Below are 11,738 nucleotides of genomic sequence, written 5' to 3'. Positions count from 1 at the left end.
TACCATCAAGCATACCAGTGTACAAGCAATAGAGGTCCCAGAAGAAGAGAGAGGGACATTTAAAATATCTAAAGAAAGGACTTCTCTGTGGTCCAGTGGCTAAGACTTCATTCTCCCAAAGCAAGGGACCTGGGTTTGATCCCTTGTCAGGGAAAAAGATCCCATATTCCGCAACTAAGAGTTTACATGCTACAACTAAAGATTCCCCATGCCCAGTGAAGATTGAAGATCCCATGTGCTACAACTAAGACCCACCACAGTCAAATTTTAAAAACATATAAATAAATAAAAATACTTTAAAAATATATTTGAAGAAATAATGGACAAATGATCCCAAATTTGTGGAAAAACATTAATCTACACATTCAAAAACTCAGCAAATTCTAAGTGGGATAAACACAAAAAAAGCCATACCTGGAACATCACAGTCAAACTGTTGAAAGCCAGACAAAATAAGAGTCTTTAAAGCAAAAAGAGAAAAATGACTCAACAATCAAAGGAGACTCAGTTAGAACAGAGGAACCACAGAAAATTTAGTAGGTTACTTCTTACTGGAAACAATGGAGGCAGAAGTCAGGGAATGATATATTCAAAGTGCTAAAAGAATAATGTGTGTGTGTGTTAGTTGCTCAGTAGTGTCTGACTCTTTGTGACCCCTTGGACTGTAGCCCAGGTTCCTCTGTCTACGGAATTCTCCAGGCATGATTACTGGAGTGGGTTGCCATTTCTTTCCAAGAATTTCGTAGCCAACAGAATTCTTCTTCAAAAATAGCTACGAAACTTGATGCTATATTACTAGAAGGTAATTCCATCATTCCCTGGAATAACACTCTTTCCAAAGTACACGCATGTACAACTCTCATGCTGTTGTTCAGTTGCTAAGTCTGTCTGACTCTGCCAACCCACGAACCACAGCACACCAGGCTTTCCTGTCCTTCACTGTCTCCTGGAATTTGCTCAGACTCATGTTCATAGGGTCGATGATGCCACCAACCATCTCATCCTCTGTCACCCCCTTCTCCACCTGCCCTCAATCTTTCCCAGTGTCAGAGTCTTTTCCAGTGAATTGGCTCTTCATATCAGGTGGCCAAAGTATTGGGGCTTCAGCTTCAAAATCAGAACTTCCAACAAATATTCAGAACTGATTTCCTTTAGGATTTGCTGGTTTGATTTGCAGTCCAAGGGACTCTAAACAGTCTTCTCCAGCACCATAATTCGAAAGCATCAATTCCTCGGCACTCAACCTTCTTTATGATCCAGCTCTCACATCTGTACGTGACTACTGAAAAAACTATAGCTTTGACTAGGCAGATCTTTGTCAGCAAAGTGACGTCTCTGCTTTTTAATATGCTGTCTAGGTTTGTCATAGCTTTGTTTCCAAGGAGAAAACATCTTTTAATTTTGTGGTGTTCAGTCACCATCTGCTGTGATTTTGGAGCCCAAAAAAACAAAATCTGTCACTTTTTTTTTCATTCTTTTTTCATTTTGACATTTTGCATTTTCACACAAAGAAATAAAGAGCACTAATATAAAAATATCATAAAGAGCACTAGTATATGTAGGTAAATAAAAATACAGCGAAAATATTTTTTTTCTTTTTCCTCTCTTAGTTAATTAAAAGACAATCATATAAAACAGTAATTATAAAGCTATATTTTTACTGTTGGGCTTAAATATGTAGTATACATTGTCACCCTACTTATTTAACTTATATGCAGAGTGCATCATGAGAAACGCTGGACTGAAAGAAGACAAACTGGAATCAAGATTGCCAGGAGAAGTATCAATAACCTCAGATATGCAGATGACACCACCCATATGGCAAAATGAAGAGGAACTAAAAAGCCTCTAAATGAAAGTGAAGGAGGAGAGTGAAAAAGTTGGCTTAAAGCTCAACATTCAGAAAACTAAGATCATGGCATCTGGTCCCATCACTTCATGGGAAATAGATGGGGAAGCAGTGGAAACAGTGTCAGACTTTATTTTGGGGGGCTCCAAAATCACTGCAGATGGTGATTGCAGCCGTGAAATTACAAGATGATTACTCCTTGGAAGGAAAGTTATGACCAACCTGGATAGCATATTTAAAAGCAGAGACATTACTTTGCCAACAAAGGTCCATCTAGTCAAGGCTATGGTTTTTCCAGTAGTCATGTATGGATGTGAGAGTGGACTATAAACAAAGCTGATTGCCAAAGAATTGATGCTTTTGAACTGTGGTGTTGGAGAAGACTCTTGAGAGTCCCTTGGACTGCAAGGAGATCCAACCAGTCCATCCTAAAGGAAATCAGTCCTGGGTGTTCATTCGAAGGACTGATGCTGAAGCTGAAACTCCAATACTTTGGCCACCTCATGTGAAGAGTTGACTCATTGGAAAAGAACCTGATGCTGGGAATGATTGGGGGCAGGAGGAGAAGGGGACGACAGAGGATAAGATGGCTGGATGGCATCACCAACTTGATGGACATGGGTTTGGGTAGACTCCGGGAGTTGGTGATGGACAGGGAGGCCTCACGTGCTGTGGTTCATGTGATCACAAAGAGTCAGACACAACAGAGTGACTGAACTGAACTGAACTGATACATGGCAAAGCACAAAGGAGATGAAGAGGGTGGAATTATTGGAGCAAAGATTCTATATTTTGCTGGAATTAAGTTAGTTCCAATCTGGAAAAGATTGTGATAATTTAAGATGTATACTGCAATTCCTATAATTACCACTAAGAAAATGTAAGAAAAAGTGGAATTAAAAGGTACAGTAGAAAATACCTATTTAACACAGAGGCAAGAAAAGAATAGAAGGAAAAAAAAAGATACACGAGAAAAATAGCAGGTATATATTAAGCCATATCAATAATTACATTAAATGTGAATTAATTAAACACATCAGCTAAAAGTCTAGAGTTGGACTATAAAGAAAGCTGAGTGCCAAACAATTGATGCTTTTCAACTGTAATGCTGGAGAAGACTCTTGCGAGTCTCTTGGAGAGCAGAGATCCAACAAGTCAATCCTAAAGGAAATCAGTCCTGAATATTCATTGGAAGGACTGATGCTAAAGCTGAAACTCCAATACTTTGGCCACCTGATGTGAAGAACTGACTCATTTGAAAAGACCCTGATGCTGAAAACGATTGAGGTGGGAGGAGAAGGGGACGACAGAGGATGAGATGGTTGGTGGCATCACCGACTCAAATGGACATGAGTTTGAGTAAACTCTGGGAGTTGGTGATAGACAGGGAACCCTGTCATACTGCAGTCCATGGGTTCGCAGAGTTGGACATGACTGAGCGACTGAACTGAACTGAGCTAAAAGTGAGATTGTCAGATTATATTTTTTTAAAAAAACCCAAAGGATCCAAATATAAGCAACAGATGTTATATTCAATTATACTAACAATAAACACAGTAATTGGGTGCAGTCTCAAAAATGACAGAATGATCTCTGTTTCCAAAACAAATCATTCACTATCACAGTAATCCAAGTCTATACACCAACCACTATTGCCGAAGAAGCTGAAGTTGAACGGTTCTATGAAGACCTACAAGACCTTCTAGAACTAACACCAAGAAAAGATGTCCTATTATTATAGGGGACTGGAATGCAAAAGTAGGAAGTCAAGAGACACCTGGAGTAACAGGTAAGTTTGGCCTTGGACTACAAAATGAAGCAGGGCAAAGGCTAACAGAGTTTTGCCAAGAGAGCACACTGGTCACAGCAAACACACTCTTCCAAAAACAAAAGAGACTACTCTACACATGGACATCACCAGATGGTCAATAAAGAAATCAGATTGATTATGTTCTTTGCAGCCAAAGATGGAGAAGCTCCATACAGTCAGCAAAAACAAGACTGGGATCTCACTATGGCTCAGATCATGAACTCATAATTGCAAAATTCAGACTTAAATTGAAGAAAGTAGCGAAAAAATCACTAGAAAATTCAGATGTGACCTAAATCAAATACTTATGATTATATACAGCAGATGTGACAAATAGATTTAAGGGATTAGATCCAATAGACAGAGTGCCTGAAGAACTATGTATGAAGGTTCATAATATTCTACGGGAGGTGCTGATCAAAACCATCCCCAAGAAAAAGAAATGCAAGAAGGCAAAATAGTTGCCTGAGGAGGCCTTATAAATAGCTGAGAAAAGAAGAGAATGAAAGGGAAAGGAGAAAAGGAAAGATATATCCATCTGAACACAGAGTTCCAAAGAATAGGAGAGATAAGAAAGTCTTCCTAAGTGGTCAGTGCAAAGAAACAGAAGAAAACAATGGAAGGGAAAGACTAGAGATCTCTTCAAGAAAATTAGAGATACCAAGGGAACATTTCAGGCAAAGATGGGCACAATAAAGGACAGAAATGGTATGGACCTAACAGAAGCAGAAGATATTAAGAAGAGGTGGCAAGAATACACAGAAGAACTATACAAAAAAAGATCTTAGTGACTCAGATAACCAAGATGTTGTGATCACTCACCTAGAGCCATATATCTTGGAATGTGAAGTCAAGTGGGCCTTAGGAAGTATCACTATGAACAAAGTTAGCGGAGGTGATGGAATTCCAGCTGAGGAATTCCTAAAGATAATGCTGTGAAAGTGCTGCACTCAATATGCCAGCAAATTTGGAAAGCTCAGCAATGGCCACAGGATTGGAAAAAGTCGGTTTTCACTCCAATCCCAAAGAAAGGAAATGCCAAAGAATGTTCAAACTACTGCACAGTTGCACTCATCTTACACTCTCGCAAAGTAATGCTCAAATTCTCCAAGCTAGGATTCAAGAGTATGTGAACCAAGAACTTCCAGATGTTCAAGCTGGATTTTGAAAAGGAAAAGGGACCAAAGATCAAATTGCCAACATCTGTTGGATCATTGAAAAAGCAAGAGAATTCCAGGAAAACATCTATTTCTGCTTCATTGACTTCCAAACCCTTTGAATGTGTGGATCACAACAAACTGGGAAATTCTTCAAGAGTTGGGAATTCCAGACCATCTTACTAGCCTCCTGAGAAATCTCTATGAAGGTCAAGAAGCAACAGCTAGAACCAGACATGGAACAATGGACTGGTTCCAAATTGAGAAAGGAGTATGTCAAGACTGTATAATGTCACCCTGTTTATTTAACTTATATGCAGAGTTCAGTTCAGTTTAGTTCAGTCACTCAGTTGTGTCTGACTCTTTGTGACCCCATGGACTGCAGCATGCCAGGCCTCCCTGTCTGTCACCAATTCCCGGAGTTTGCTCAAACTCATGTCCATCGAGTCAGTGATGCCATCCAACCATCTTGCCCTCTGTTGTACCCTTCTCCTCCTGCTTTCAATCTTTCCCAGTATCAGGGTCTTTTCAAATGAGTCAGCTCTTTGCATCAGGTGGCCAAAGTATTGGAGTGTCAGCTTCAGCATCAGTCCTTCCAATGAATATTCAGGACTGATTTCCTTTAGAATGAACTGGATTGTTCTACTTGCAGTCCAAGGGACTCTCAAGAGTCTTCTCCAACACCACAATTCAAAAGCATCAATTCTTTGGCGCTCAACTTTCTTTATAATCCAACTCTCACATCCATACACGACTACTGGAAAAACCATAGCTTTGACTAGATGGACCTTTGTTGGCAAAGTAATGTCTCTGCTTTTTAATATGCTGTCTAGGTTGGTCATAACTTTTCTTCCAAGGAGCAGGTGTCTTGTAATTTCATGGCTGCAATCACCATCTGCAGTGATTTTGGAGCCCCAAAAAACAGTGTCACTATTTCCACTGTATCCCCATTTATTTGCCATGAAGTGATGGGACTGGATGCCATGATCTTAGTTTTCTGAATGTTGAGGTTTAAGCCAACTTTTTCACTCTCTTCTTTCACTTTCATCAAGAGACTCTTTAGTTCTTCTTCACTTTCTGCCATAAGGATGGTGTCATCTGCATATCTGAGGTAATTGATATTTCTCTCAGCAATCTTAATTCTAGCTTGTGCTTCATCCAGCCTAGCATTTCTCATGAGGTCCTCCTCATATAAGTTAAATAAGCAGGGTGACAATATACAGCCTTGACGCACTCCTTTCCTGATTTGGAACCAGTCTGTTGTTCTATTTCCAGTTCTAACTGTTGCTTCCTGACCTGCATACAGATTTCTCAAGAGGCAGGTATGGTGGTCTGATATTCCCATTTCTTTCAGAATTTTCCAGAGTTTGCTGTGGTCCACACAGTCAAAGTCTTTAGTATAGTCAATAAAGCAGAAGTAGATGTTTCTCTGGAACTCTCTTGCTTTTTCAATGATCCAGTGGATGTTGGCAGTTTGATCTCTTGTTCCTCTGCCTTTTCTAAATCCAGTTTGAACATCTGGGAGTTCATGGTTCTTGTACTGTTGAAGCCTGGCTTGGAGAATTTTGAGCATTATTTTACTAGTATGTGAGATGAGTACAACTGTACGGTAGTTTGAGCATTCTTTGGCAATTCCTTTCTTTGGGATTGGAATGAAAACTGACCTTTTCCAGTCCTGTGGCCACTGCTGAGTTTTCCAAATTTGCTGGCATATTGAGTGCAGCACTTTCACAGCATCATCTTTTAGGATTTGAAATAGCTCAACTGGAATTCCATCACCTCCCCTAGCTTTGTTTGTATTGATGCTTCCTAAGGCCCACTTGACTTCGTATTCCAGGATGTCTGGCTCTAGGTGGGTGATCACACCATCGTGATTATCTGGATCATGAAGATCTTTTTTGTATAGTCCTTCTGTGTATTCCTGCCACCTCATCTTAATATCTTCTGCTTCTGTTAGGTCCATACCATTTCTGTCCTTTATTGAGCCCATCTTTGCCTGAAATGTTCCCTTGGTATCTCTAATTTTCTTGAAGAGATCTCTAGTCTTTCCCATTCTATTGCTTTTCTCTATTTCTTTGCATTGCTCACTGAGGAAGGCTTTCTTATCTCTCCTTGCTATTCTTTGGAACTCTGCATTTAAATGGGTACATCTTTCCTTTTCTTCTTTCCCTTTGGCTTCTCTTCTATTCACAGCTATTTGTAAGGCCTCCTCAGACAATCATTTTGCCTTTTTGCATTTCTTTTCCTTGGGGATGGTCTTGATCCCTGCCTCCTGTACAATGCTACGAACCTCTATTCATAGTTTTTCAGGCACCCTGTCTAGCAGTTCTAATCCCTTGAATCTAGTTGTCACTTCTACTGTATAGTCATAAGGGACTTGATTCAGGTAATACCTGAATTGTCAAGTGGTTTTCCCCTACTTTCTTCAATTTAACTCTGAATTTGTCTATAAGGAGTTCGTGGTCTGTGCCACAGTCAGCTCCTTGTCTTGTTTTTGCTGTTTGTATGGAACTTCTGTATCTTTGGCTGCGGAGAATATAATCAGTCTGATTTCATTATTGATCAACTGGTGCTGTCCATGTGTAGAGTCTTCTCTTGTGCTGTTGGAAGACGGTATTTTCTATGACCAGTGTGTTCTCTTGACAGAACTCTGTTAGCCTTTGCCCTGCTTAATTTTGTACTCCAAGGCCAAATTTGCCTGCTACTCCAGGTATTTCTTGACTCCCTTTACTAGACTCCCTTACTAGAATACTTTTGTGTTCTAATCCCTGATAATGGAAAGGACATCTTTTTTGGGTGTTAGCTCTAGAAGATCTTGTAGGTCTTCATAGGACTGTTCAGTTTCAGCTTCTTCAGCATTATTGGTCAGGGCATAAACTTGGATTAATGTGATATTGAATAGTTTGCCTTGGAAACAAGCAGAGATCATTCTGTAATAAGCAGAGTACATCATATGAAATGCTGGACTGGATGAAGCACAAGGTGGAATCAAGATTGCCGGGAGAAATATCAATAACCTCAGATATGCAAATGACACCACCCTTACGGCAGAAAACTAAGAGGAACTAAAGAGCTTCTTGATGAAAATGAAAGAGGAGAGTGCAAAAGCTGGCTTAAAACTCAGTCTTCAAAAATGAGGGTCATGGCATCTGGTCCCATCACTTCATGGCAAATAGATGGGGAAACAATTTAAGCAGTGCCAGATTTTATTTTCTCAGGTTCCAAAATCACTGCAGATGGTGGCTGCAGTCATGAAATTAAATGATGCTCGCTCCTTGGAAGGAAAGCTATGGCAAACCTAGACAGCATTTTAAAAAGCAGAGACCTTACTTTACTGACAAAGGTCCATCTAGTCAAAGCTATGGTTTTTCTGTAGTCATGTATGGATGTGAGAGTTGAACCAAAAGAAACCTGAGCAATGAAGAATTGATGCTTTTGAACTATGGTGTTGGAGAAGACTCTTGAGAGTCCCTTGGATTTTAAGGAGACCAAACCAGTCCATCCTAAAGGAAATCAGTCCTGAATATTCATTAGAAGGACTGATGCTGGAGTTGAAGCTCCAGTACTTTGGCCGCCTGATGCAAAGAACTGACTCTTTAGAAAAGACCCTGTTGCTGCAAAAGATTGAAGGCAGGAGGAGACGGGGTGACAACAGAGGATGAGATGGTTGGATGGCATCACCAACTCAAAGGACATGAGTTTGAGCAGGCTCCAGCAGTTGGTGATGGGCAGGGAAGCCTGGTGTGCTGTAGTCCATGGGGTTTCAAAGAGTTGGACATGACTAAATATCTGAACTGAACAATAACCACAGGGGACCTAGAGAGACTATACAAATATCAAACAAAATAAACTTTAAGGCAAAGAAAAGGAAATGGATCTAGTGACAACAAAGGACATTTTATAAAAATAAAATCATCTGTTCATCAGGAAGCGCCACAGTTATAATCATATGTGTACCTAACAACCGAGTCTTAAAATACAGGAAGCAGATAACTGACAGAATTAAAGAGAAATAACAATAATAGTTGCAAAATTCAGTATCCCACTCTCAATGGATAGATCTAGATAGAAAATCAGTGAATATATATATATATATATATATATATAGATAGATATATATGACTAGAACAACAATATAAACAAACTGTAAAACACTCTACCTGACAACAATGTAGTGTATATTCTTTTCAACAACACATGGAATACTTTACAGAATAGGTCATATGCTAGGCTATAAAACAAGTCCCAATACATTTAAAAGGATTAAAATAATACAAAGTGTGTTCCAAATTGCAGTGTGCTAGATAGATGGATAGACAAAATATAATCTCCATTTGGTTCAGTTTTCAGAGTTGAACCCTGACTGATAAAGGTTCTTAATGCAACACTACAACCATCATCCATATAAGAAAAAAAAAAAAGATAAACTGATGGAACTTCATCAAAATTAAACACTTTTGGGCTTCAAAGCACCATTAAGAAAATGAAAAGACAAGCCACAGACTGGGAGAAAATATTTGCAAATTATTTTTCGGAAAAAGGACTTGTATCCAGAATATCTAAGGAGCTCTTAAAACTCAATAATGAAAATGGGTAAGTATTTGAATAGATATTTCATCAGAGAAGATATAGGAATAACCAATAAGCAAGTGAAAAAGTACTCAACATCATTAGTCAGGGAAATGCAAATTAAAGCCACAATGAGAAACCACTTCATACTTATTAGGAAAGCTATAATAAAAAAGAGTAGAAACTAACACAACATTGTAAAGCAATTATACTAAAAAAAAAAAAAAAAAGACAATAACTAGTGTTGTTGAAAATGTGAAGTATGTGGAACCCTAATACATTGCTGATGAAAACTGAAATGGTGTTGTCACTTGGGAAGTCAGCTAATAATTTCTTTAAAAGTTAAATATGTTTACCAGCAATAGATAAATAAATGACATAGAAATTCTGCTCCTAGGTATCTCCAAAAAGAAATGAAAATTTATGTTCATACAAAAACATATGTGTGCGTTCATAGTGGCATTATTTAAAAAAATGAAAAAGTGGGAGCAATGCAAATGAACTGGTAAATGGATAAACAAGGTTTGGTATATGCAAACAATGGTGTACAATTGGCACTAGAAAGGAAGAAACTATAATACATTCTGTAACACAGCTGAACCTCAAAAATATTATGCTAAATGAAAGAAACCAGACATAAAGGACTATGTGAAATATGATTCCATTTTATGAAATATCCAAGAAATGCAAATTTATTGAAACAGAAAATAGATTATTTATTGTCTGGGGCTGAAGGTAAGAATGAGAATTGACTGCAAATGGGCCTGAGGGATCTTTTGTGGATCACAAAATGTTCTAAAGTTAGACTGTGGTGATAGTTGCACAACTCTAAGTGTATTAAAAGCCATTGAATTATACAACTATTGTGGGTAAACTTTATGGTATGTAAATTATACCTCAATAAAGCTGTTTTTTAGAAAAAGTAATATCTATATCCAATGTCTTAGAACACTGTTACCTGTTTTTTTCTTTTGTTTCTTCTTTTCTTCAAGCAAATACATACTAATTCTGCTTAGTATCTTGATATTGTTTTCAATAGCTTTGAACGTTTCTGGTAACATCTCCATTTGTGCTAAACAGTGATGGTGTTCTTCAATATCAATTGCAGTAATCTCAGACAAAGTGACATCTTGAAGAGAGTAAAAAAAAATTACTTTTGTGCAGAAAAATAATTATAACCATATAGGCTTACAATATTGCCTACCTACTCAATACTGTAGTATTGGGAAATACAGATATTTTATACTTATTTCTATTCTGAGGCATTTCTCTGTGAAGAAATGAAAAAAGAAAAGACTTGGAATGGAAGACTGAATAGTAAATCTTGGGCATGAAAATATGCTTAAAACATAGTTAAAATGTGTCTAATTGGTTTAATTCCCTGATATCAGGGATAAAGGTCTAAAATGTGAATATATGCCTTAATACTGGGGATTAAAACCCCAATTAACTCCCTTGGTAAGTTTTCTAGTATTTCATAACCCCTGTTATATGAGATTTCTTGTAACTAAACGAAATTTCTCTTTTTTGTATTCTTAGTTTATTCATTCTTTCACTCAACTAGAGTCTTCTCTGTCATATATTGTTCTAGATGCTGAAGACACAGCATTGAATAAAACAAATTCCCTGACTTTATTACTATTTATATTCTAGGGAAAGGAAACAAACAAAACTTTTTAAAAATATTAATTATTAATTATAAAGCATGCCAGATGATAAGAAAAGCTATAGACAAAAATAAAGAATTGTAAAGAATAACAGTCAGTGCCAGAGTGTAGAGAATGCGGATGGTCAGAGAACACCTCATTTTAAAGTGAGGTGTAAGCAGAGAATGAACCATGTGGCTACCTGGTAGAAAATGTTCCAGGCAAGGGACTAGGAAGCATTGAGACAGTGGGCAGGAGCATGCTAAGTGAGCAAACTTGTTTTCCTTATTTTATTCTTCCTGAAACAGAGAGCAACTGTTTAACCATCTTAACCTTTCCTTCTTTAGTCTTCTAATCCTTCAACATTTACTTATAATTCTGTTCTGTAGGTTTTTCATTAACTTTAAATCACTTCTGGAAACTTACTCCATTCTTCCAACCAGGCCAGAATGTAGGCAAGAGTCTTGTTTTTAATTTCAGCAGTCTTAGCACAATCAGTTATTTTCTCCAGCAAACTTCCTTTCTGTTTCTTATGTTCTGTAAAGGATATTTTCCTTCCAGCATGCATATTCTCATACATAGTATAGCGATTTATTATACGCTTCACATTTTGCATTATGTCTGTCAGCTGCGTATTAAGATGCTATAAGAATAAGAAGGGGGATTATAATAATAAATCCTGTTTGACAATAAGATTTGATCAGCTT

General features: G+C 37.8%; 1 protein-coding gene across 1 annotated transcript in view; it reads right to left on the bottom strand.

The window, feature by feature from the left end:
* FAM186A (family with sequence similarity 186 member A) overlaps positions 1 to 11,738 on the bottom strand; it is a 90,004-nt gene that overhangs the window by 43,803 nt on the left and 34,463 nt on the right. Inside the window, 2 exon segments of the mRNA XM_065935063.1 lie at positions 10,344 to 10,514; positions 11,458 to 11,674. Coding sequence (XP_065791135.1) covers positions 10,344 to 10,514; positions 11,458 to 11,674 — 388 coding nt within the window.

Source organism: Muntiacus reevesi, chromosome 4 (assembly GCF_963930625.1).
Source record: "Muntiacus reevesi chromosome 4, mMunRee1.1, whole genome shotgun sequence".
Lineage (NCBI taxonomy): Eukaryota > Metazoa > Chordata > Mammalia > Artiodactyla > Cervidae > Muntiacus > Muntiacus reevesi.
Note: the sequence above shows the minus strand (reverse complement) of the source record. Positions and strands in the feature narration are given on the sequence as shown.